This window comes from Miniopterus schreibersii (assembly GCF_964146895.1).
Source record: "Miniopterus schreibersii genome assembly, chromosome: 19".
Taxonomy (NCBI): Eukaryota; Metazoa; Chordata; class Mammalia; order Chiroptera; family Miniopteridae; genus Miniopterus; species Miniopterus schreibersii.
Genome location: NC_138119.1, coordinates 12,394,757 through 12,420,751, shown reverse-complemented (window position 1 = coordinate 12,420,751; position 25,995 = coordinate 12,394,757). Strand labels below are relative to the sequence as shown.

At 48.8% G+C, this 25,995-nt stretch overlaps 8 protein-coding genes across 9 annotated transcripts; 4 read left to right on the top strand and 4 right to left on the bottom strand.

The window, feature by feature from the left end:
• Positions 1–1,228: 1,228 nt before the first annotated feature.
• LOC308549110 (histone H2B type 2-E) lies at positions 1,229–1,690 on the bottom strand. Its single transcript, XM_081121434.1, has one exon. The coding sequence runs from the start codon at positions 1,647–1,649 to the stop codon at positions 1,269–1,271; it is 381 nt and encodes a 126-aa protein (XP_080977560.1). The 5' UTR covers positions 1,650–1,690; the 3' UTR covers positions 1,229–1,268.
• Positions 1,691–1,962: 272 nt separating this feature from the next.
• LOC308549046 (histone H2A type 2-A) lies at positions 1,963–2,504 on the top strand. The gene has a single exon (XM_081121277.1). The coding sequence runs from the start codon at positions 2,006–2,008 to the stop codon at positions 2,396–2,398; it is 393 nt and encodes a 130-aa protein (XP_080977403.1). The 5' UTR covers positions 1,963–2,005; the 3' UTR covers positions 2,399–2,504.
• A 1,064-nt stretch (positions 2,505–3,568) lies between these two features.
• Positions 3,569–4,067, top strand: LOC308549031 (histone H3.2). The gene has a single exon (XM_081121263.1). The coding sequence runs from the start codon at positions 3,600–3,602 to the stop codon at positions 4,008–4,010; it is 411 nt and encodes a 136-aa protein (XP_080977389.1). The 5' UTR covers positions 3,569–3,599; the 3' UTR covers positions 4,011–4,067.
• Positions 4,068–8,915: 4,848 nt separating this feature from the next.
• LOC308548916 (histone H4) lies at positions 8,916–9,257 on the bottom strand. The gene has a single exon (XM_081121071.1). The coding sequence runs from the start codon at positions 9,244–9,246 to the stop codon at positions 8,935–8,937; it is 312 nt and encodes a 103-aa protein (XP_080977197.1). The 5' UTR covers positions 9,247–9,257; the 3' UTR covers positions 8,916–8,934.
• A 7,260-nt stretch (positions 9,258–16,517) lies between these two features.
• Positions 16,518–23,828, bottom strand: LOC308549221 (histone H2B type 2-E). Of its 2 annotated transcripts, none has more exons than XR_013997732.1 (2): positions 18,724–19,250; positions 16,518–16,566 (listed from the first exon to the last, which is right to left on the bottom strand). XR_013997732.1 is itself a non-coding variant. In XM_081121655.1 (2 exons), exon 2 carries the CDS (start codon positions 19,230–19,232, stop codon positions 18,852–18,854), a length of 381 nt encoding a protein of 126 aa, XP_080977781.1. In that variant the 5' UTR covers positions 19,233–19,256; positions 23,710–23,828; the 3' UTR covers positions 18,691–18,851. The 2 variants fall into 2 exon arrangements, 1 of the variants encoding a protein (XP_080977781.1); XM_081121655.1 differs by lacking the exon at positions 16,518–16,566 and adding an exon at positions 23,710–23,828 and having other exon boundaries at positions 18,691–19,256.
• LOC308548829 (histone H2A type 2-C) lies at positions 19,526–19,961 on the top strand. Its single transcript, XM_081120941.1, has one exon. The coding sequence runs from the start codon at positions 19,561–19,563 to the stop codon at positions 19,948–19,950; it is 390 nt and encodes a 129-aa protein (XP_080977067.1). The 5' UTR covers positions 19,526–19,560; the 3' UTR covers positions 19,951–19,961.
• Positions 20,118–20,520, bottom strand: H2AC21 (H2A clustered histone 21; the record flags this gene model as incomplete). The annotated part of the gene is made up of 1 exon (XM_081121654.1): positions 20,118–20,520. Exon 1 carries the CDS (start codon positions 20,508–20,510, stop codon positions 20,118–20,120), a length of 393 nt encoding a protein of 130 aa, XP_080977780.1. The 5' UTR covers positions 20,511–20,520.
• On the top strand, positions 23,558–24,726 carry BOLA1 (bolA family member 1). The gene is made up of 2 exons (XM_081121653.1): positions 23,558–23,641; positions 23,991–24,726. The coding sequence occupies exon 2, from the start codon at positions 23,998–24,000 to the stop codon at positions 24,409–24,411; it is 414 nt and encodes a 137-aa protein (XP_080977779.1). The 5' UTR covers positions 23,558–23,641; positions 23,991–23,997; the 3' UTR covers positions 24,412–24,726.
• Positions 24,727–25,995: the final 1,269 nt, after the last annotated feature.

Here is a 25,995-nt window from a genome sequence, read left to right as displayed (position 1 = left end):
TCTGCTGACCTTCAGGAGAGGGGCTTTACCTGGAGACATACATTTGGAAGGTATAACAAAAAAGGATGGTAGTTGAGGCTGTGTCTTTGATGAAGACTACCTAGTATTTTTTTCTGATTTTAAAAGAAAGTGAGACTAGTTGCCCTGAGATGTCAGCTGATGAGACATGCCACATTTGGTCAGTTCCTCTGAGTGACTGCACTCAAAGACCTGTAAAGGAAACTGAAATGGTGCCTCTGGAGATGTTCCCAGCATTCTGTCCAGGTGGACCTGCAGAGCATGTGAGCTGGACTAGAGAAGGAAACATTTTCTAAGCACTTCCGTGTCTCTGAGGTTTCTTAGGCACCAGTGTGCCCAAGAAAGGAAACCAAGAAGGCTGAGAAGTTGAAAAAGTTAACTTGGACCTGTATTGCACATTTACAATGTTAATAATAAATTCCTAAGCCTTTTGAAGACTTTTACGTTCCCTTCCCTTCTCCGATTTGAATGACCACTGCAAGGTAACTTCAAAAACTGATTTGAGGTTGAGTTCCATAGCTGCTCCTTTGTTCAAGATGTTTAGTGACTGTATGTTGTAAATTGTGGGGCAAACAAGCTGAGACAATATGGCATCAATTATAGAGATTTTTAAAAAAATATTTCTTCTTCCTGAATTTTCTCTCTTCTATTGGTTCATTCAAGGGACGGTTTCTGATTTCCTTTATATTGACTGAACTGTGAGGCAGGGCAAAGAGCATTCCTGGCATGTTCTGTCCAGAAGTCTAAACCCACAGAGCATATCATGTCATCTGAGAGACAGAGGTGTGGAGGAGTAACTCCAGCCAAAGAGAAAAAGGTTTTAATTACCGAAGTCTCCCGAAGTCGGGAAAAATAAAGAGGTCTGTCTGCAGATTCGGGAGAATGTAAAGCCGTGCCCTGCTGCTGGGAACAACTCGGGGGGGGGGGGGGGGGGGGGGCATGCATTTCTAACCTTCACCAAGGAACCCTGAGCTACACGTGAAAGAGGCAATCAACCAGCACATCTGAAGAGATCATTCAGGCTGGGGCAACGACAGAGGGGTGTCTGGGCCCAGAGCTGCTGAATAGGCATCCCTGGTACCCACTGGGAAACAGGTAGGTGGCATAGGAAAGGACGGTACCGACATTGGAATGAGAGAAGTGACCGACAAGCTCTTTCACTGAAACGATAGGTGGCTCTGAAAAGAGCCTTTGGGGGGGGGGGGTCAAGCGGCCGGCGACTCGTGCGAGCGCCGCGTCCCGGCAGGGACTCACTTGGAGCTGGTGTACTTGGTGACAGCCTTGGTGCCCTCGGACACGGCGTGCTTGGCCAGCTCGCCGGGCAGCAGCAGGCGCACGGCCGTCTGGATCTCCCGGGACGTGATGGTCGAGCGCTTGTTGTAATGCGCCAGGCGGGATGCTTCGCCGGCGATGCGCTCGAAGATGTCGTTGACGAAGGAGTTCATGATGCCCATGGCCTTGGACGAGATGCCGGTGTCGGGGTGCACCTGCTTGAGCACCTTGTACACGTAGATGGAATAGCTCTCCTTTCGGCTGCGCTTGCGCTTCTTGCCATCCTTCTTCTGGGCTTTGGTGACCGCTTTCTTCGAGCCCTTCTTGGGCGCGGGAGCGGACTTGGCCGGCTCAGGCATAGCGGGAAGCACCAGCGGCAGGAAAAGACCAAGGACGCAAGCACAACAGCGGGACCGAGGCTACCGGAAGCGGCTCGGTACTTATAGAGGCTGTATGCAAATTAAGGTTCCCAGTACGCCGCGTTGTGATTGGCGGGTTTTCAGTGGCGCTCCTGCGGGAGAGGGGGGACGAGGTTATGCAAATAAGTGGATTCTGCCCGCGCTCTCCTATTGGGCATCAGGACAAAGCTCTGCTTTAGCCAATCAACGTGCTCGGTGAACAATCGCCGTTCTGCCTATAAAAAGGTGAAGGGGAGCCGTTTAGGGCGACTTCCTCGATCGTCAGTCGGGAGCTGCTCGCAGTGCGTATCGCCGTCATGTCTGGTCGTGGTAAACAAGGAGGCAAGGCCCGCGCTAAGGCCAAGTCCCGCTCGTCCCGCGCTGGCCTCCAGTTTCCTGTGGGGCGTGTGCATCGTCTGCTGCGCAAAGGCAACTACGCCGAGCGGGTGGGGGCCGGCGCGCCCGTCTACATGGCGGCCGTGCTGGAGTACCTGACCGCGGAGATCCTGGAGCTGGCGGGTAACGCCGCCCGAGACAACAAGAAGACGCGCATCATCCCTCGCCACCTCCAGCTGGCCATCCGCAACGACGAGGAGCTTAACAAGCTGCTGGGCAAAGTCACCATCGCCCAGGGCGGCGTTTTGCCGAACATCCAGGCCGTGCTGCTCCCTAAAAAGACGGAGAGCCACCACAAGGCAAAGGGCAAGTGAGGAGCCGTGCGTCTCGCGCCCACCCAGCCCCCGTTTGAAAGGGGCACCTGTGAAATCAAAGGCTCTTTTCAGAGCCACCCACTCTTTCAAGTAAAAGAGCTGTTACTATGCTAACCAGGTTCTTCCATTCCACGTTTCGCAGTAGGGAGCGCCCACCCCGCCCATACGCGGGGGGTTGCGAGTGCCATTTGCCTTCGACTCCCAACCGTCCCTTCGCCCACATCTCGAGCACTCCCGCTGCCTTGCCTTTGGCAGGGCGGGGCCGTAATCCTTAAGGCCACGGATCAGGGCTAGTGGAGGCAACAAGACCTCTCGAGCGCCCCCAGCCACTCGGTTACAACTCCTTTGGGAGGCGGCCTCCGGCGCGCTTGATCGATCTCAGTCGGCGCCCAGCGCGCAACTCCCCAGTTACCCCGGAGACCTGTGCCCGGCACTTGGGACCTAGTAGGAAGGGAACGCTCACAAACGCACCACACGGACACCCCACCGCAGTCGGGAGGGGAGCGGGCAGTTTTCGAGAATGGCCAACCTGGGGCTTGCTTGGCCTGACTGAGGCGACTGTCTTTGTAGGTTAGTTTGGTTTTGGGTTTTTAGAAGTGAGAAGATGCCTTCCAGGCGGAGATAGGGGCTTTCCAGGGCGGGATCTTGTGCCCGGGGCGGGGACAATTTTCCGATCCGAAAGGCGGGAAAAGCGGTCCTTCAGACCGACTACGGGGTTCGGAAAACCTAACAAGGCCACCAGGGGGCGGGGGGGAGGAGGGGGCAAACGGAAGGTTGAGGTTCGGCGCGGGAGTTACAAGGAGTGGAAAGGAAGAGGGTATGGCGGGGAGCGTGTCCTAGGGAGTGAAGGGCTGCGGGGGAACATTCTGACACAGTCGCGGGTAAGAAAAAAGGAAAGAACAAGAAAAAAATGACTCGGCCCGAAAGAAAGGGGAAAAAAAAATAGAAAAAACTGTTGGCAAACTGCTGCAAAGTAGAGGGGGGGGCGGGGGCGCGCGCGCGCGCAGGGAGAATTCTGCCCCAGCCAATCGGGGACGCCAAGGAGGATGACATCACAGCCAATGGGCAGCCAGCGCGGGACTTTCAATTTTATCGTCCCGCCCAATCCGGAAGCGACTGTGTCTATAAAGACGGCGGCGGTGGCCCGGGGCCTCGCTCCCTTCCCCGCCGTTGTGTTGTTCGGCTCGCGTGTCTGATCGCCATGGCCCGTACCAAGCAGACTGCTCGCAAGTCGACCGGTGGCAAGGCCCCGCGGAAGCAGCTGGCCACCAAGGCGGCCCGCAAGAGCGCGCCGGCCACGGGCGGCGTGAAGAAGCCGCACCGCTACCGCCCGGGCACCGTGGCGCTGCGCGAGATCCGCCGCTACCAGAAGTCCACGGAGCTGCTGATCCGCAAGCTGCCCTTCCAGCGCCTGGTGCGCGAGATCGCGCAGGACTTCAAGACCGACCTGCGCTTCCAGAGCTCGGCCGTCATGGCGCTGCAGGAGGCGAGCGAGGCCTACCTGGTGGGGCTGTTCGAAGACACCAACCTGTGCGCCATCCACGCCAAACGTGTCACCATCATGCCTAAAGACATCCAGCTGGCTCGCCGCATTCGCGGGGAGCGAGCGTAAGAAGTACGCGCACTCTGTTCCATCGCATCCAAAGGCTCTTTTCAGAGCCACCCACAACAGCACTGGGAAGGAGCTGTATTGTATCACTTGGGGCCTCCGTGCTCCCACCGCGTCCTGCCGGGGAGGGAAGGGGGGGGGGGGCGGCGTTGGGTTCCCAACACAGGCATAGGCTCCAGGCCTCAAGACCTACTTCCCTCTGCTGCCCACTTTCCGAGGTGTCATTTTGAGTTTTACAGGGGTTTGCTCAGTCTTAATGGGGACTGCCGGCGTAGCCGCTGCTCCCCTGGGCGAGGTCGGGACGCCCAGTTTCGCTGCTCGGACACCTCGCGCAGTCGTGGTGTGTGGTGTAAGGCTCTCGTGGGCCGTTTTGGTCACAAGTGACCGGGGGTCGGAGGTTGGGCTGTCCCCCCGAGCAGCTACTGGGGGACGCTCAGGGACACGCCGTCCAGAGCGCACCCCGGAGGCCTCTCGGCCAGCTGCGGGCCTCCCGACCCCGCCGGAAACGGCCCCACCCGGCGCGGCTCTCGGGCTGCGGAGGAAAGTCGCCCCCTCTGTCGGGTGGGTTTCTGTCAGTTCAAGTCCCGGATGCCTGCGTCCCGACGGCAGATAACTTCGGGTCTCACTCGCCAACTGGGTGATACCTCCTATCCTGTGCTCCCAATCAAGGCCCCGGGGGGGGGGGGCGCGGGGGGGCCGCGCGTGTGTACAGGCCCTATGGGCCACTCGGGAGCTGGGCCTTCAGCGGGCCGTTTCCTGCCCGGGTCCGCAGAGTGAGACTCGCTGTACACCGGGGAGGCGTCTGAAAGCTTCGACCTGTGTCTGGGTACTCTGCCCGGACATGGTTTCTCCGCTTCTTTTTTTTTTTTTTAAGCTCCCCTTGCCTCTCGAGATGTGTCAGAAGAGGGGAGAGCCGTGTAGGGTCTGTGCCCCTCCTGCTACAGGTGGCCACATGTTTCTGTTTCAGGCAATTTTCAGAGCATGCCTCTAGGTCTCTGCCCAGTCCCTTGTTGCTAGCGTAGGCCCCAGTGCAGGCTGGGTCCCTTGGACCGGGCCTGTACTCTTGAGTTAGGAAGTCCTAGTGACTTGGGGGGGGGGGGGGGGGTGCCACCTTTGCATCCATCCTCAAGGCAAACCTTGCTTTCTGAGAGACACTCTGAGGCTCTCAGGTGAGTGACTTGCCCAGCATCTCAGGTCCAGGAGCAGCTAGCTGAGCTGACCCTGGGACCTAAGATGCTGGTGTCAGATGATGGTCCTCTACAGCCTCTTGCCTACACCCAAGATGGCACTGCTTTCATTTACCAGCCTCCCCCGCCCCTTTACTTACAGGAAGTCTCCCTGTCTGAATCTCAAGTTTAGTGGCATCGTTGACATCTAGCCAAGAACAATAAAATCTTGTGTTCCTGTCACGGTAAAGGCCTACCTACCCTCACAGCAGTCTTTCAGATCTTTCCATCTGTTTCAGAGGCTGGTGCAGACGAGTTCATCAATACAAGAGAACGATTTAAGATGCAGGTTTTAACACTTAACCATTTCTGCACTTAAAGCACTCCTCTACTCGCAGATGAGAGTTAAAGGATAATGAAGGACAAGGTAAATAAATGCTCTTCCTCTGATCATTAGCTTCTACACGGCCAGCTTGGTTGTGGGAAAAGTCTACCCTGCACCTGGGACTTTACCAAGTGAGAAACTTGTCTTCGTTCAGCCTGGTGCGTGTGCCCGTGTAGAGGGGAACTGTGTGGTATTATGGCCCTGTTGACACCTTTTGCTTCACGCCCTCTCCTGGTTGTCCTCCTCACCCTTTTCTCCAGGTCCCTCTCTCACCTTTCTCATGTTCTCCTCCTCTTTCTCTGCCAGGTCCATCGATATCCTGGTTTTACCCATGCTGGCCGTTGTCTTTTTCCTCCCTGCAACTGAAGTGAGATCACGGATTCCCTGCTTTGCACATCTCTGCCTCTGACAGCTGCTCGCAAATAGGTATCTCCTGCTGAGACCCCTGTCCTGAGCTCTACACCGATATTTTCTAACTGCCTTGTGACTAGGTCCTTCTGGATGGATAGAAGCCACTTCAACCTCAGCTTATTTCCAAAACTGCCACATCTTGCTTCCCAAAGCTATGTTTCATATTTCTCATCTTAATGAAAGACACCTTCAGCTCCCCACCCCAACCCCCACCCCCCCACCCTTCCCGGGCAGAGGTTCCTTCCTGCCGTCCTTTGTCCAAATCTCATGAGTCAACAAATGCTATCAAATCTACTTTCTGACTTTCAATTCTGCCACCCTCCCTCCATCCGTCCGTGGTCCCTGCCTGAACTGATGCCCTCACCAGCTCTGATTATTCAGGATAGATTTCCCGCCTCCTTCCCAACTCCCTTCAGAAATGATGAAGTCCACCTTCTTCTTTCTCTTCTTTAATTATCTTTACTGTTGAAAATATTACAGATGTCCCCTTTTTTCCCCCATTGATCCCTTCCACCCCCAGGCCTTCCCCATACCAATGTCTGCGTCCATGGGTTATGCTTATAAACATGTAAATTCTTTGATTAATGTCTCCCCACCCACACCCACCTTCCCTCTGAGATCCCTCACTCTGTTCCATGCTTCTATGTCTCTGCAAGTCCACCTTCTTTTGCATGGCAGTTCAGAGCACTGGCGGTTAATAACTAGTAGGGACTCTGCAGTTAGACGAGCTCGGATTTGAATCCTGCTCATGCTGACAGAATTTTCTGGGGATGTGGTAGAGGATCGGGGTATGATCGGGGGCTGAGAGTGAAGTACATAGAGAAAGGCAGGAAGAGGAGGAAGGACGGCAGAGAAGAGAAAGGGGACGGGAAACAGACCTCTAGGGTCCTCATTGCTATACAGGTAAGCTGGGGGTAGGAGGTTAAAGCCTGCGGCCCCTTACGGGTAGAGCCAGGGCTCCTGACCCCCTCACCCCTACCAGGAAAAGTCTCCAGAGAAAAAAGACTGGGATCTCCATATCCTCAGGTGTAAAGCAGGATCCTAATTGCACTCACTCCAAGATCACTGTGAGGATGAAAAGAGAGAGTACAGCCCTCGCACAAAGGGCTTAGAACAGAGCCTTATATGTGGTCGCAAATCTATTAACAGCAACAGCAATCATGAGGTAAATACTAGTGACATTAGTATCAACTGATGTAAGTCCCAATTACAATCACTCACGCCACTTGAAGAAGAAGAAGAAGAAGAAGAAGAAGAGGAGGAGGAGGAAGAACACACCCACAAAGAAAATTGGTGAATAATTTTAAACACACGACCAGCTTCCAGGCTGCATGGCCTGGGCAGTAAAAATACCCAGGTTCCTAGGTGGCTTATGGCTCATCTTTCGCTCACCTCCTCTCGTTCAATTTCACAATAACCCTGGCAGGGAGGGAGGGCTTTTTTTTGGTATTCCTGTTGAATGGTTGAAGAAACCAAACCTTCAGTGGAGGAAGAGACACCTGGGAATGTGTGGTTCACACAGCCAGAAGATGGCATGGGGGGGGGGGGGGGACCACTTGAGCCTGGGTCTTGTGTTTTGCTTTCCATTCTGTATTAGATTGCTACATAATACTTACATCTAGAGGTACAGTACCACTATATACGTTCAGTAGCTCTGATTTCTGACTCTAAACTACGGTAAGATATAATTTTATGTTACTACCTACTGCACGTTCATACACACGCGTGTAAAAATTGAAACAAGGTGTAGAAAAGGATTTCTTTTTTTTCACTTGGGATATTCTCAACCCAATTCTGCTCCATTAATTAAAGATACTGGCTCCCAATTTCCAAATTGAATTCACCACCTTGTTCATGGGTCACGACCAGCAACTGAAAACCACCGCAATGGAGAAAACGACGAAAACACAGGATACCGAGGATACTTTTCACACACTGGCCTGAGAGCCTGCCAAATTTGTTTTAAAATTGCGCATAATGAGTTCACCCGTGATCTTATAACCTGTATTTCTTCTCCTTGATTTTCGAATGGCTGTTGGATTGGATTTTGCGAGTGCTCTCGCACCAGTGCAGTGGCACAAAACACCGTCCAACCTGAACAGGGCCCCTAAGCCACCTGGCCTACTCTCTCATTGCAGAAGTGCGAAGGGAAGCCCAAAAGAATTAACTGATGAACAAGTGGCAGAACTGGCACCTCAGGACCGCAAATCTGGGGCCGCCTTGAGACTAACAGTGACCTTGCCCCGTCTTGCTGGTTTAAACTTCACACGGCCCAGTAACACGACCACAAATGTGGCTAACGCCCCAAATCAAACCGTCCGTGTTTAAAGATGGGGCACACTATCCTCTCAGACAGCTAGGAGAAAAAGTCCTCTGCCAGCATCCTTGCATCAACAGGAGCCCCCGATGAGGTATCCCAGCACCGTACCCGGGCAAAGGTAGCGAAAACTGCGCTCCAGAGGCAGGAGGGATGCTAGGCTGGCTTACAGAAAGAGGGGGAGAGAGAAAGTTCCCGCCTCACCCCTTCCCCCATCCCAGTCCCCTGAGTAGCCCGTCTCTACGCAAGTACGGATTTGAATAATGCGAAGTTCGATTGGTCCAAACACCACCGCCCTGATTGGCTGAGTTCTCACACCGACTGTCCTGGAGCCCCACTGATTGGCCAATAACTATGCAAATGCGGATACAGCCACACACCTCTGACTGGACAGGGAAGGCCTCAGCCCCGTTCAAAATAAGCTTTGGTAAAAAGCTTCGTGGTGCCTAGGGCTGTTAAGCGCTTTGGCTATCACTACCCGCCCCCAAAACTGCAAAGCGCAAAGCAATCGCGCGCGCGCGCACACACACACACACACACACACACACACACACACACACACGTGTGCTCAGCTCCCCCGAGGATTATGTGGGTGGCCCTAAAAAGGGCCTTTGGGATAGCCGCACGTGTAAGGCCTGCAGCGGCGGCCTAACCGCCAAAGCCATACAGGGTACGTCCCTGTCGCTTTAGGGCGTACACCACGTCCATGGCCGTGACCGTCTTGCGCTTTGCGTGCTCAGTGTAGGTGACGGCATCCCGGATGACGTTCTCCAGGAACACCTTCAGTACCCCCCGAGTCTCCTCGTAAATGAGCCCCGAGATGCGCTTGACTCCACCACGCCGAGCAAGACGTCGGATAGCGGGCTTGGTGATGCCTTGGATGTTGTCTCTCAGGACCTTGCGGTGGCGCTTGGCGCCGCCTTTACCCAACCCTTTGCCGCCCTTGCCTCTCCCAGACATAGTGACCACGCTCTGAGCACACAAGCCTCAGTGCCGGGGAGGCCCGCTCTGCCCCTGATATACAAGAACATCGGACCGGATTGAAAACCTCAAGCGCGCCGGCGGGAAGCCCTCGAAATTTCCCCCCGCCCCTCCGCAGTTTCTCATCTCGTTTCCCGCGGGTCCTGTCCCTTCTGCTTCACTCTCCACGCCGCCCCCTAGCGGACCCTGCCTGCCACAATCCCGGGAGAATTCAGATCCCAAAGCCGGCCTTCCGGACTCCGCAGCTGTTTTCGTCTCCTCGCCATTTCTGCGCTCCCCCCAGGCATTAAATTTTGGCGAAGAAGAAAGGTTTTCCGGAGGGGGGATGGGGGGAGGGAGAACGGGGACGCGAGCGCCAGCACCGGGTTTAATCCCATCAAGAGGATCCCCAGGGCTGCGAGCCCGTAGTTAAAGAAAACCGCAACAAAAGCAATTCCAGTTGTTAGGCTGACTGACCTGTCTCCAGAGCAGCCGGCAGCTGGGCGGCGGGGGAAGAAGGTCCTGTAATGCTCAGGTTTAGTCTCCATTTTGTTGGTCCCGGTATTCATATGCTGAAGACCTAACTCCTAGCACCTCCGGATGTGAGAGCATTTGGAGATAGGACCTTTACAAAGGCAGTTAAAATGGGGGTCACTAGGATGGGCCCTAATCCAATGTGAGTGGGATCTTTATAAAACGGGGGGATCAGACACAGACAACACTGAGGGACAACTATGTGGGGACAGGGCGAGGACAACCATCTGCAAGCCAAGGAGAGACCTCAGGAGATACTAAACCTGCCGAAATCATGATCTCTGACTTTCACCTAGAACTGAGAAAATTGTTTAAGCCACCCAGTCTGCGGTGCTTTGTTATGGCAGCCCCAGCAAATACAGGCCCCCTTTGATCTCTGCCCAGACCCTCATTCCCTACCCAGACCCACAGCACACAATGGGATTCTCAGGATCTGTACCTTGTGAGTTATAAGCAGAAACATCAGTGACTTGGGGCTGTGCAGGGCCGGTACCTTGGCACTGGGCGTCTCATCCATTGAAGTTTTGTTTTCAGAAGTGCAGCCTCAAGTCCTCAGAGTGAGTAATATTCCACCGTGTCAGAGCCATCAGTGGCTGAGCAAATCCCTGAGCATGTAGATTTCTACCTCAGGGCCATTCCTCCCCAGGACCATACTCCCTGAATTAATACTACATCAGGTTTAAAATGCCAAAGATATCCAAGACCTCCCTGTGGCCCTGAGATCTGACAACAGCCTGCTCATCTGTCATGGCTAAAGCAGTTCAGAGGTCCTCTGGCTTAGTGGGAATGGCTGTATCCTACCTTCGCCCTTCTCTCCTCTGTTCCTCCTGCCACAACAGTGGAGTGCTTGCTCACTCACCAAACTCAAAGCTTGCAGGTTGAGGAAGGGGAACACTGAAAGAAGGCAGAGAAGCAGGAGCACTGGGGAGTCTAGGGCCTGGTCCCTCACTAGTGAAGGACAGTGGAGGCCCTCCCTGGTTGGTCTTTCCTTGTTTCCTGTCAAAGGTGAGCCCCTTAAGGGTAGGGCCTTGTGTGCATCACTGATCTCTCTTCCAGGGCTGCTACACAGCAGAGGCTCTGGGCCTCAACAATGGAAAGGTTCTCTACTTGGCTTGATCTGAGACCCCTGCCCACACATGAAACCCAGGAAACACCAGGCAGTGCAAACATGTATGTACACACGCACTTTCTGAGGAAGTGGGGCCTATCTGATCTAATATCTCTTGGCCAGCAGAGGGTCAGGCCCACCTGGGCAGGGCACTGCTGCCTTACCTATCAGCAGCCGTATCTTGGGGATTTGCCCCCACAGGGCTACGGCAACAGAATATGTTACTCAATCAAACCTGCCTTTGGCCACTTGGTAGGTGTCAGCCAAAACACCACACCAAGTTGGTTTTGCTAGTGGGAACTTTATTGCAAAAGAAAATGAAGCGAAAAACAACTCGCATTCACTTAAAAAGTCTCATTGTGTCCACCCTGGTTCCAAGAAAAGTCTGCCATGGAATTGGTATTGTTAATTGGACTTTGGGTCCTTAAATCACAGCTGATGGTGGCTTCTGCTAAGGCAGTGGCTAAGAGTGAAAAGAGATGAAATGACAGATTTTAATTTGACAAGATTTGGTGATTTAGGCATGTGGAGAAGGCAAAAGAATAGGGAGCTTTTGCTTGGCCTGAGGAGCTGGGAGATGGTGGAAGATTTCACTAAAGTGGAGAATTCAGGAAGAAGAAATAGCTTTTGGAACCAATAAGATGCATAAAGCCCTTTCTGTCATTGAAGTTGAGATTCCTGTTATCTATCTAGAGTCTAGAAGGACACATTCACCAAGAGTTGGATATATTAATCTATTCAGCAAAGGGGCTCAGCTAGAGACATTTTGGGGGAAGCCCTTGGCAGATATTTAAGAACAAAAGTCAGGGAATTTGATGAGACCTATCCAGAGGTCAGGGAGAAGAGGGCTGAGGCAAGAACCCTGGGCAAATAGTGACTGGGCTGATAGTTGAAGAAAACACCAAGAAGCAGAAGGATAGTGGGAGACAGAGGAGGACCACCAGGAAAGACAGAATGTCCAGTCCTAGCCAGTGTGACTCAGTTGGTTGCATCGTCCTGTGCACTGAAAGTTCCTGTTTGATTCCCATCAGTACACATACCCAGGTTGTAGTTTCGAACCCTGGTCAGGGTGCATACAGGAGGCAACCAATTGCCTCGATGTTTCCCTTTCTCTCTCTCTCCCCCTTCTTCCCTCTCTAAAAAATCAAAAACAGTTTTTGAAAAAGCAGTATGTCTAAAGAAGGCAAAGATTGTATCAACAGGGCCAAATCTTGCACTGATGTTCAGAAATATATATTTTTAAAATATGTTTGTTTTTTAGTGATTTTAGAGAGAGGAAGAGGGAGGGATAGAGAGAGACAACAATGAGAGAGAAACATCAATCCATTGTCTTGAGACTCCTGAAAATCTTTGTAAAAAGCTCAAGCCTCAAACAGAATTCCTCTAATAATTATTATATCTATAGCAGGAGCTATTTGCCTGAAGGCCATGGTAGAAATGCAGGCTTCAATTAAGATAGAGTCAGAGAGAGTGAGCATTTCACTCTGTTACACTTATGTTCATTAAACTCAGTCACTTCTGACTATACTTTGTATTTCATCTCTTTTATTTATATTTTAAAATTTTTATTTATTGATTTTTTGAGAGAGAGAGAAAAAAAAACATCAATTTGTTGTTCCATTCATTGGTTGATTCTTGTATGTGTCCTGACCAGGTATCAAACCCACAATCTTGGGGTATCTGGGTGATACACTACCAACTGAGCTACCCAGCCTGGGCTTCATCTCTCTTTTAATCACCATGACAACCCTGTAAATCAGGTGAGTGTTTTGTCATCCTCATTTTATGGACTAGGAAGCTTGAAGTATTTTGCCCAAGCTCCCACAGCTAGTGAGTACCAGGGCCAGAGACTCTGATCAAAGTGCTGGGACTCCAAAGTTCATATTCTCAAGCAGAAAACACCAAGCAAAGAGCCCATACTAAAAGCCGAGAGGGGAAGTGACAGGAAGCTCATAATGCACAGGGTTGAGGGCCTTGTTGCTTCATTGCAATCTTTACCCGCTTACCCACTCCCCACCTGACTACCATCAAGTGGAGAAAAACCTCCGCACATGCCAGAGTTGAGCTTGTCACTCCTGTTACAGGCTTTACCACCTTTCCATGCCCTCCACCCCTTTGCCTTCAGATGAAATTTACACCCACGCATCATAGTCAGTAGAGAAGCAGAGGCTAAGTTCAATGGCGCAGATTTGAGTTTGAGTCCAGGCTCTGCCTCTTACTGCCCCCACAACTTTGGCAAATGCTTAATCTCACCAGACCTCAGTTCCTCATCTGTAAAATGGGGATAACGGGCCCTGCCTGGTGGTGGTGTCTGGGGACATATAAAGAAACAGTTCCCATAAAGTGACAAACATAGTGTCTGACCCAGAACAAACAATGGGGAAATTTTATGCTATTATTAGCTACTCAGAAAAAAATAGGACAAAATTATAAAAGTAAACCACCTTACAATTCCTAAATTATGAGTCTCCCCTGGTTTTTAATTAGATGTTCACTAGCTATTCCTCTAGCTGCACAAGTTTGTTCTGGACTGCCCAATAGTGGCAGTTCCCAACCACTCCCATGACTTGGCAAACCCTTTCTTCTTTCCAAATATATTCCCCACCTTCGTAGGCCTATTGTTTAGTCTGTAGAACTCAGCCTGTGAAGCTTTCCTCATGTGCCTGCCCTACCATCACCACCCCTGCTACTCCTCAGACCAACAGATGGCATTTTCCTTAGGTTCTAATAAGCATGCACTTTCCTCTGTTTTAGTAGTTCCTCCAGGATTATTTATCTTTACAATTCTCCACCAGGTTCTGAGTTCCTTCAGGGTAGGCCTTTAGTGCTCTTCATCTCTTTAGGAAGGTTTTTGCCCATGTCACCTACTGCCTGGAACATGCTTCCTTCCCAGCCTCTTCAGGTCTCATCCTAAAAGGCCCTTCCTCAAGGAGGCCTTCATTATCAGCACCAACATTTAGTTACATTCTCTGTATCTGTTCTCCCATCTTAACACTCCTCACACTTTATTATAGTCACTGGTGTAATATCCATCTTCAAGTCTAGCCACTAAAAAAGTCCAAGAAGGCAGAAGCCACACTGTTCTGTTTAACCTTGTATCCTCACTCCCCAGCAGATTGCCTGGTATCTAACTGACACTCAATAATTATTGAATAAAAGAATAAAATAACGATACCATACCTAACAATACTTAAGAATCAGAGAAAAGGAATGGTCCTAGAGAGCCGTTTTTATAGAACTTAATAATATTAATAGATAATATTTACTAAATTAATACAGATTTTCAATCACCCATATTAAATGAATGATTAAACCTAGTCTGCCTAGTCACAGGGACAGTCTCTCCATTAAGAGTCAGTTTCTGAAACCTAAACATAGCTGCCCCTCAGGCTTACTTTCTGTGCCAGACTTATTGCGAGCTCTTTAGTCCCCTTCTTAAAGGAGTGGGGCTCCTCAGACAACATTATGAAACCATATGGTACAAGAATTACTGATAAAGTTTACGTTTGTCCTTTTTTTTGTTTTGTTTTGTTTCTTGTGAAGGTGACTGAGGCAGTGAGGCAGCTACTGGAGGTTAGTGAGCAGATGGGCAGATCTGTGCTTTAGAAGATTACTCTGGCAGCAAGACGGGATGGATTAGAGCAGTGATTTTCAACTTTTTTCATCTCATGGCACACATAAACTACTAAACTTCTGCAACACACCAAGAAATATATTTTTTGGCGATCCGACAAAAAAAAAATAGGTATAATTTTGATTCATTCACACAGGACGGCTATTGTGTTGGCTGTTGTCATTTTTTTATTCGACAATCAAAGAGAAAAGAGGTCAGTGCCCCTGGCTAATAGGTATTGCACGTTTTAAAAATTCTTGTGGCACACCAGTTTGCCTCTTGCGGCACACACCAGCTGAAAATGGCTGGATTAGAGAAGTTTTGAGCCTAGGAGAACAAATGTGAAACCCTAACACTTTCTCCCACTTGAACAGAATTAGTATATGTGTACGTTTCATCCCCCATCTGAGTTCCTTTGCAATCGAGGGCACAGAGTTTATCATGTTCATCTGTGGAACTACCATGACACAAATTTGGAGAGCATTAAAAAGTGAAAGAAGGACTGGAAACAACCCAAGTATCTATGAACAAGTGAATGGATTAACAGTTGTAGTGTGACTACTACTCAGCAATAAAATGGAATGAACTGATACATATAACAGCATGAGTGACTCTCAAAATAATTCTGCTGAGTGAAAGAAGCCCATACAAATGATACACAGTGTATGAGTTCACTTATATAAAATTCTAGAAAACGCAAACTATCTATAATCAGATAAAGCAAACCAGTGGTTTCCAGAGGGCAGGGATGGGAGCAAAGGAGGGTACTGGTGAAGAGTGGCCCAAGTGGGAAGAATTATGAAAAAACAATAGGAAACTCTGGGACGGGGGTGGTGGTGTGATGAATGTGTTCATTATTTTGATTGCAGTGATGCTTTCATAGATATACGTCAAAATTTAGCAAATTATACTTTAATCATGTGCAGTTTATTGTATGCCAATTATACCTCAGTAAAGTTGTTTTTAAGTTGAGGTGGGCATGGTAGAGAATAAGTTAAGAAATGTCATTTAAGCTGGAAGATACAACCTTGGCTTGAAAGCAAGCTCTGGCCAAGCTAGAAAGAAGGGGCAGTTCAGTCCAGACCAGGGAAAGAATAAACAGGTTTAGAAGAAGGCAAACAGATAATTTTAACTTGAGCAGAAATAAAAAAAAGGAAGCAGATTATTGAGGGCCTTGAATATCAAGCTTTTCCAAAGCGTGCACTGGGTTGCAGTCCTACTACTTACTCCCTAATCGACCCTGGAAGTTATTTAACTTCTCCAAGACTCAGCTTCCTTTATGTATAAAATAAGGTTGATAATAATGGAACCTATATTAAAGGGTGGCTGTAAAGATTAAATTAGGCAATGCATGTAAACCACTTGGCAAAAGACCAGGCAAATAGTTAGGTGCTCTAAAAAAGGATACAGAGCCCAAAAATAAAAAACAAAATAAAAGTAATAGTTAAAATTTAAAAAGAGATGCTCAATAAGTAGGAGCAATTATTACTATAACAATTATTGTTATTAATCCCAACATCAGCAAATGTATACAGATGTTTGAGCAGGAGAAAGAAGTGATCAAAGAGGTTTCTTAGAAGGATTCATCTCACCATTACTAATTGCCTCTCTCGGAAGTTAAAATACCAAACTCTATCACCTCTACCTGCCTTCCTCACTCTGTAACTTCCTTCCTAGTAAACACCATCCCCAGGAGGAGCCCATAACCAGTAACTATGGTTCTCTTGTGCTAGTGAAGGGGTTCCAGCTGATGAGCCCTACCTACCACTGTGGGGCTAAACTAAACTGAGTTCAGCTATGGCCTCTGGGATGGAGAACCAGAGCCCGCAATCTCATCCTCAAGGCCACCACCACCACCATAGATATATATTCAGGATGCATTCTGAAGAGAATAAAGTAGGTGATATTTCTTTTGATTTTTATTTTAAAGCATTGGTATTTCCCCCCCAAATCCAGAGAGAGGCCCAGGTTTTCAGACAGTTACCTTACTTTCTCAAGGTCCTTAAACACTTTATTCTCTGGAGAGTTTCTGAGGAGAAGCCCTTCTGTGCTTCAGTCGCCTCACCTATAAAATGGGAGATAATGGTAACTACTTCATGAGGTTCTTGTGAGGATTAAACAAAATGAGTCAGTACATGTAAAGGATCTTGAACGTTGGCTGGCACATCTCTGTAGGTGTTGGCTAAAATTTTGTAAGGATTTTATTTTTTCTGTCTTGTTTATAATTCTTACTTGTGGTCATGTATTTTTCAATTACTAAGCATTAACAAAGTCCTCGTAACAGGCCTCAGTGCACCTCTGGGCTAGAAGTTTGGCTAATTAGTCTTATAAATATTCATTCTCCAAGTGAGAGGCACCCAGCTTTTCCACAGACTCAGTACTGGTTGTATATACTAACGTCGTTTAGTTAGAAAATACACTACAGATAAAAGAATTCTAAATATATTTTTAAAGTATAGTCCCGATAATTTTAAATTAACTGGTAATTTTTTATTAATAACAATACCATCTTCATACATTTGAAAACACACATGTAGAAAACATAAGATTTACTCAGTCTATGATAGTCTGGTGTCTATTTGGATTCATGAAACCCCTGTAATCGACTCCAGGACCTCTTAGTGAAAAGTACAGTTGGATAACTGATCAGACCATTGGTGTCTTTATCAGCAAAATCAAGGCTTGGACAGAAAGATTCAACATAATAAAACTAAAATGCAACTGTCCTCAAACCTGAGGATACAATAGTGGACAATGTTAGCTGTATGACCAGTGGACCCATCACTTTGCTTCTCTCAACCTTGTTTATAAAAGGGTTATTAACCCTTTTAATAGGTTATTGCCTATCTTACAGGGTCTGTCTTACAAGGTCTCCCAAAAAGCAAATGAGACTGGTATGTGTAAATTAAAAGCTCACCTGGGTATGGAAGAGAGGGCTAATAGGGTGCATGTGTGTGTGTGTGGGGGGGGGGGGGTATCAGAAAGGGGAAAAGGGTCTTTCCAGTGACCATGCTCTCTATGTAATAAAACCCAAAAGATGTTATAGTAAACTGAGAAAGGTACAGAGAAGACCTGCTATTGCCACCTCCTCTTTAGGGCAAAAAGAATCTTCAGGGGCCTCCTCCCAGCTGTTGCCCTTAGGTGACCACGGGCAGACTTGGGGGAAGGAGCTCCAGAACATTTCCATTTTCACCATGTTTTCACATACATCTAATGGAAATGAACCGCGCCCATCCTTCCATGGACATGATTAAGGGGTGCGATACGAAAATTCAAAGAATATTAATAAAAGTCTTTAAGTATCCGGTATGTGCCAGGAACTTAATAGCGCGGACGATATAGCGGAAAACCAGACTAGCAAAATCTCTAAGGGCTTGAGAAAAACTCTAACAAAATAAAAAACAAATTTCTAACAGCTGCTAGGAGGAAGATAAAACCATGAGGGACTAGGACAGGAAAGGAGAGGTACAAGTTCCTGAGTGGATTTTGGAATCCTGAGAAGTGACTTCGAGCCGGGACTTGGACGGCCAGTGCCTTTAAGTAACCTGAATCCAGAGCATTCTAAATGCCCGGGGGGGGGGGGGGGGGGCGTGGAGGGAGAGGGTATAGGGGGGATAAATGGTGATGAAAAGATAATTTTGGAAACAAACAAAAAATGCAAAAATTATCCACAAGAATGAGACACAATAGGGATTTCAAAGCCCCGAAATGAGTAGAAACCAGAATCTGTGCATTTCAGAACGGCGCGTGGTTTTGAATATTAATGTAGTCCAGCCAGGGAAAGGCTGAGATCTTGTAGCTCGGACTCCGAGACGCTTAGTACCCAGAATCGCTGGTGTCCCCAGGAGGCCACATCGCAGTGCAGAACTAGTAACCCGCACCAAAGCAGCTACCAAATTCTCGAGAAAATTCTTCAGGGTTGTGACGCAGTATTCGCGGAACCTGGGTTATGTGCTGGGGTCCTTTCTTAAATGATGGCTGAAATCGTTTTAAAACACCGATGAAACATACCAAAGCACCAGGACACCCCAGTCTAGGACCAGAGGGTGGGAGGAGCACATTCTAACCTACTGTAGAGCTGACTCACAGGAGAACAGGAGCAGAGGAAGGGGTTAAAGACGCGCCCTGCATTCAAAGAGCAAAGCCAGTCACGGTCCCGGGACCTAAAAAATGCTTAAAAACTACGTGTGCCAATTCCGTGGCCTTTATTAGAGTAACTTACTTTGTGAAAAGGATCAGAGAAGGAAAATTGCGAACAGCTCTTTCTCGTGACTAGATGGGTGGCTCTGAAAAGAGCCTTTGGAGTCAAGCAGCCGGCGACTCCTACGAGCGCCGCGTCCCGGCAGGGACTCACTTGGAGCTGGTGTACTTGGTGACGGCCTTGGTGCCCTCGGACACGGCGTGCTTGGCCAGCTCGCCGGGCAGCAGCAGGCGCACGGCCGTCTGGATCTCCCGGGACGTGATGGTCGAGCGCTTGTTGTAATGCGCCAGGCGGGATGCTTCGCCGGCGATGCGCTCGAAGATGTCGTTGACGAAGGAGTTCATGATGCCCATGGCCTTGGACGAGATGCCGGTGTCGGGGTGCACTTGCTTGAGCACCTTGTACACGTAGATGGAATAGCTCTCCTTCCGGCTGCGCTTGCGCTTCTTGCCATCCTTCTTCTGGGCTTTGGTGACCGCCTTCTTCGAGCCCTTCTTGGGCGCGGGAGCGGATTTCGCCGGTTCCGGCATTGCAGAAAACACCACACAGGGTAGCTGAGAAAAGAAGTGCAACGATAGGCGGACCTGACCCTTTTATAACCACCGTATGCAAATTAGGACTCCAGAAGTCTTTCGTTTCCATTGGGCCACGTAGAACCTTGCGTTTCCAGCAATAATTACGTGAAAACACCAACTCGTGACCTTATTGGTCATTTCTGGAGCCAGTTTAGGACCAATGAAAAATGCATTTCTGACCCCACCCCTAGGAAAGCTTATAAAGGCTTTCTAATTGCTAATCCTTCAATCCTGTTTTGCAGCGAGATTCTGAGCTTTAGCAGTTTTAACCTCCTTTCTAATCATGTCCGGTCGCGGGAAGCAAGGAGGCAAAGCTCGAGCTAAGGCTAAGTCGCGCTCGTCACGCGCGGGGCTGCAGTTCCCGGTGGGCAGAGTGCACCGTCTGCTGCGCAAGGGGAACTATGCCGAGCGGGTGGGGGCCGGCGCGCCCGTCTACATGGCGGCCGTGCTGGAGTACCTGACCGCGGAGATCCTGGAGCTGGCGGGCAATGCCGCCCGAGACAACAAGAAGACGCGCATCATCCCTCGCCACCTCCAGCTGGCCATCCGCAATGACGAGGAGCTTAACAAGCTGCTGGGCAAGGTCACCATCGCGCAGGGCGGCGTTTTGCCGAACATCCAGGCCGTTCTATTACCAAAGAAAACCGAAAGCCACAAGGCCAAAAGTAAATAAATGCTAACAAAGAAAACCAAAGACCAAAGGCTCTTTTTAGAGCCACCCAAGCTTTCAAAAAAAAGAGCTAATGCGCTATTTTGTGATCAGCCCTTCATTTGACACTTTGTTGGCTCTTAAAAGAGCCTTTGGGGTAAGTGGGACTGACTGATGGTGTCAAGCCTTAGTTACTTGTTCTTGCCAGGCTTATGACCCTCCGTTTTCTTGGGTAACAAGACAGCCTGGATATTGGGCAAGACACCGCCCTGGGCAATGGTAACACCCCCAAGTAACTTGTTGAGCTCTTCGTCATTTCTCACGGCGAGTTGCAAATGGCGAGGGATGATGCGCGTCTTCTTGTTGTCTCGGGCGGCGTTACCCGCCAGCTCCAGGATCTCCGCGGTCAGGTACTCCAGCACGGCCGCCATGTAGACGGGCGCGCCGGCCCCCACCCGCTCGGCGTAGTTGCCTTTGCGCAGCAGACGATGCACCCGGCCCACCGGGAACTGCAGGCCGGCGCGGGACGAGCGCGACTTGGCCTTCGCGCGAGCTTTGCCTCCCTGCTTTCCGCGTCCTGACATCACGGCTAAAAAAAAGGAATAACAGCCTGTTTTACCATAAGAAGAATGTGAAAAGGATAACCAATTTGGTGTAATTTATAAGAGCTACCGGGAGGGGGTAAAAGGAGGTAGTTTGATTGGCTAAGAGCGGGGCCCTATCAGCCAGCCAGTAGGGAAGCAGAAAGCAGCCTCTTGTTTGCATCCGGCACAACCAGGAAATGACGGATTTCGTAAATGCCTACCAATTGCTGCGAGCTATATTAAATCCCCTTATTTGCATGCCAGGATTTTTAAAGAGACAAGATTTTCAAACAAAGCGCAATTTTGTTCTGGTCTTGTTTCCGGCTAGCATTTTTTTCCAGTTTAGGGTGGTGGCTTTTTGTAGGTTTTTCGTTTGTTTTTTGCAGTTTAGAGCTGGAAGGGAAATCCCAAGAAGGACCAAAAGGACTGCGGAGGGCCTCCGGCCGATGCATTCACTCCCGCTCTGGGGTACGAGATTTTGAAGCTGATTACCTCCTTGAGCCCTAAATTACCCTCAAAGTCCTGCCGTTTTGCCTCATCGCCGCCAAACTCCCCTCTCTTCAATTTAGTCACTGCCAGCGGCGTGGTTTGGCCCTACCCCCACTCGCCTCCGCCCCCGGAATCCTGGGTGACTAAGGGCTACAACAGATTGCTCTTCCTCCTCTTCACCTGCGGGAGGCGTCCGAAACCACCTTGAAACTTGCTCCCTTGGCTTTCAAAATGTCCTCCGCCTTTCCTTTTCCTGCTCCTATCCCTCTGCCCGTCCCTAAATCCGCGCGTACATCCAGGCTCTGCCTCCCTCCCCACCCCTCCCATTGTTCACTCTTCCCGAAGAGTCTTGCCCGCTTCCATGCTTTCCACTAACATCCAAACTTGTAGCAGGAACTCGAAGCCTTACACCAAACTGTTTACTGGGTAGTTCAACCCGTTTGTTCCAACTACTCTACCTGTACAAACGCGAATTTATTCAAACAATGCCTACCCTCTTCTCTTTGCTCTGTTTTCCTGAATTGCACCAACAGTCTTGCAGGTCCCTAAGCCAGAATCTACTCCTCCCTGCATCTCAACAGCATATCCAGTTACTTCCTTAACATCTGTACATACAGTTGCCTCTGGCTAGAATGCTTCACCCTCCTGTTCACCTGTAAAATCCTCCTCATTCTACCAGTTTCAGTCCAGATATCACCTCTTCCTTCATGAGGCCTTCCCTACTCCTAAACACACAGCCTCGGGGGACCCATATGCCTTTTAAACATCCTGGTGATAGCCCCAGTCTGTACTGTGCTTTGACCTTGGTCTCGTTTCCTTTTTATGACCACCTCAAAGGAGAGACCATGTCTTCATCTTTGAATCAAGAGTCCTTAATTCTCTCTACCTGGCTCTTAGTAGGGTAAATGTTTTTGGCATGAATAAATGAAACAATACTCTTAAGAGAATTAGTGTCATTTTTAAAATAGTTCTCTTTAGTCAACAACCACTCTCCAAGTGCCAACTACAAATAGTAGACTGTGGTGGTCAGAGAGATGGAAGATATAATAGAAGCTTGTCGGTTAAATGAAAATAATATACTCTACCGTAACAGAGTTGTTAGAATAAATGAGAATAAGTGTAAAGAACCTAGTGCAGAGCCTAGAACCTGGGAGGCTCAGAGCTGGATTAGGAAGCAGAATAGCTTAATGGTTAAGAACCCAAATTCCAGAGCCTGGGTTTAGAGAACAGTACCTTGGACCAACAAAGCAGGGGCATCCTAAAAATTCTTTGAATGAATTTTTAATTTCAAAAATAAACATTAGATTTATCCTATAACCCAGAAATTCCACCCCGGAAATACCCCAAACATAAATGAATGTTTGCATCCAACAAAAAGCATATACAAGAATGTAGTATATTCATATAACTACAATACCACATGAGGAAATGAACAAATTACTGCCACACACATGGATGAATCTAACAGACAATGTTGAGCAAAAGACAACACAAATGAATTCATACTATTTGATTCAATTTATATAAAGTTCAAAAACTGACAAATCTATGGCGAGAGAGGTTAGAATAACGATTACTATAACAGGATGGTATTGACTTCCCAGAGCTTCAAAAGTGCTAGAAATTTTCTGTATCTTGATATGTTTGTACTCATATGTAAAATTAAGCTGTACACTTAAGGTTTATAAATTTCTCAAGTGAAAATTATGTCGATAAGCACAAATTAATTTTTTCTAACAAATATTGAAGTAATCATGGTGGGGGGAGGATGAGTATTTTGTTGGGCATCCCAATCTACATGTTACAGATTAGTGTTTACTGTTGTTTGTTTTGTTTTCATTACACACGAGGTGACCATCATAATTTCTAGGTGCTTAAAGCCTCTAAATGTCTTAATCTGGCCATGATAAACCTTCACTAAACAGTAGGTATTATTATGGCTGTTTTTATTAGAAACAAAGACTATAGGTGGCCCTATAGAGCTTGACCCTTGCAAAGGGTCAACAGAAATAATGTCAGCCCTCTCTATTCAGACATTATTACATTCAGTAAGTTTTATTGAACACCTAAGTGTGCCACAACATCTAGAATGTAATGAATACATTCCCTCTGCCTAGATTTCTCTTTCCACAGGGTTGGTTCCCTCTAGTCCAGAGTTTTCTCTGTGCCCCTAAGTCTGGGTGACTTGCCTCCTTGGCATTCTGTTTTAAGTCCCATCATAGCACTTAGCAATTGTCCCCTCACTTGTCCATCTTCTCCAGTGTTCTGTAAACTCCTTGAGAACAGGGTCTGCTTTATTCCCCAACCTACCGAACTGGTCTACCACACAATAATTATGTGTTCAAAAATGGAATGGAGTCCTATTTTCTTGTATGTAAAATAAAGGAGCAGGGCTACATGATTGGCAATAAAACGTATCGAATAATTCCAATCCCAAATGCGCAGGGATTGCCGGGTTTTTGTTTAGACTACAATTCCCGTGAGCCCTCGGGGCACACGTAGCACCTGTCAGTTCTACTATTGCGCAGCGAAGACTCCATTTCCCAGCGTGCCTCACTCAGGACTCGAGGACTGCATTTCACCTAGAAAGCCGGGAGTCGCGTCCCTGCACCGAAACTTCTGTAGCCAGGGCTGCGCCAGAGGTAGAAAGGGCCCAGCCTAGGGTTCAGAGGGGACAGTGGCCCAACCGAAAACCCGGAGTTGCACATACCTGCTTTTGCAACCTCGGTTCCAGTCTTTATTAATCCCCTTACTAACGAACGTGCCTCGCGAGCGGGCCTTCTCTAACCCTGCCGCTGCCGGCGGCCGCTAAGCACCCAGACGTCACGCAGAGGAAAGGGGCGGGGTCTCGGGGTCTGGCCTTAGGGCCGGCTCTCCCGCAGCTGCGGGCTGTGCACGTCGGCGGGTGGGGGTGGGAGTAAGAGGGTGGCGGGATGTGGCTCTGAACCGGCGGTAGCCCCGACCCTCACTCCTCTGGCCCTTGTCTCTAAGGTAGCTGATGCTGAGTGGGCAGCTGGTCAGACGCAAGTTCTCCATGGCCGGCCGCGTCTGTCTGTCCCGGGGCAGCGCGGGATCCGGGACCATAGGTCCCGTCGAAGCCGCCATTCGCACGAAGTTGGAGCAGGCCCTGAACCCCGAAGTGCTGGAACTGCGTAACGAGAGCAGCGGCCACGCGGTCCCATCGGGCAGCGAGACGCACTTCCGCGTGGCGGTGGTGAGCTCTCGCTTCGAGGGACTGAGCCCCCTGCAGCGGCACCGGCTGGTCCACGCTGCACTGGCCGAGGAGCTAGCTGGGCCAGTCCACGCGCTGGCCATACAGGCGCGGACCCCTGCCCAGTGGAGGGAGAACCCTCAGCTGGATACGAGCCCCCCATGCCTGGGAGGGAGCAAGAAAACTCGAGGAACCCCTTGAACCCCAAGAGAGAGCATCAGGGTCCAAATGGGTTGGGTGAGAGTAAACTGCTGGGGCCTTCTTCCCTTAAGTACAGTCCAATATTTGTAAGGGATGAGGACCAGTGGACCCTCGCTTAACTGGCACATACATTATTCTCCGGAGATAGCAACTCATTGCAGATCAAAGCTAACTCAAGAGTAGAATCATTCATTCCATTTGCCCTGGACTATTCCGGAAAAACTGCCCAGTCATTTCATGTTAAATTGTGACTAAGGAACCACCAGATCAGATGAGTTGGAAATAATCCTGTACATTAAAAGGGAAATTATCATATGAGCTGTGTTGCTGTGTTGTTAATGCCTGCTGAATCAGTGCTACAGATGTTCTTGAGAGAAGAAATACCTTAAGTCTTGGGTAGTTAGGGAGGGCTTCATGGAGGAAGTGATTTCGTTGCATCTTTAAAGGAAAGCACAAAAAGGAAAGGAAAGGGGAAGAGCCACCCCTGCCTCCCCCCCCCCAAAAAAACATAGAAACTAGACTCGACAGTGACTGACTGGACAAGAGGAGTTGCAGACACATTTGAGTTTCATACTGGGGGAATGTGTCTTTCTAACAGCCCATCCATTTCCAAAAGGATTTGCATTTGTAAGAAAAATTTGGGGGTGGGGGAACACTAAAGCAGTGAAAAGATAACCTAGAAAATGAGTATAGAAGATGGAGAAATGTTTAACCCTTTTTCATGAGCCTTCCGAATGTCATATTTCTTTTTAAATATGTTTTATTGATTTTTTAAGCGAGGGAGAAATAGGCTGCCTCCTGCACGCCCCCTACTGGGGATCAAGCCTGTAATCTGGCATGTGCCCTGGTGGGGAATCCAACCTGTGACCTCTGGGTGCAAGGATCACTGCTCAACCAACCCAACCATACCAGCGGGGGCATTAAGTCATATTTCTCAGGAGTACTCAAAATAAGCAAATTTCTGTTGATCTCAATGTAGAAACAGAGCTTAAATACCAAAGAAAAAGTTTGATTCACATGTATTGTGACCATTTATGGCTAAAAAGTTTAGACTGCATCTGGTTGGGCAGTAGAGTCATCGAAGAGCTTTGAGGAAGAGCATGCCAGAGAGCACTGTGGGGCAGGTTGATCTAACAGTGATGTAAGTGGGTTGGCATAGGAAATCGAAGACAGAGATCAACCAAGACTGAAAGTGGAATGCTGACTTAGAAATCAGCTGTGGGACTAGAAAGGAAGGAGCTGATTTGAGAGCTACCATAAAAAGTCAGAAAATGGCTTAATTAGAGCTAATCAACTAGAGCGAGAGGGGAGTCAAGACGGTGGTTTTCAGATTTCCTCACATAAGAATTGCCAAGAGAACTTGTTTAAATTGTAGGTTCTAGGTCCCCTCTCTTTTCAAAACAGGTTCCTGATTCCACAAGAATGGAATATGGAATTTATATCTTTAAAAAACAAGAGGATTTGGAGGAAACTGGTTGTTCTCAAGAAACATTACTCCAAGTTTTATTTTCATTTTTGGGTTAAGTATCTTAAAATTTATTTTTGTATATTTTATTTTATTGTGATAAGAACACTTGAAATGAG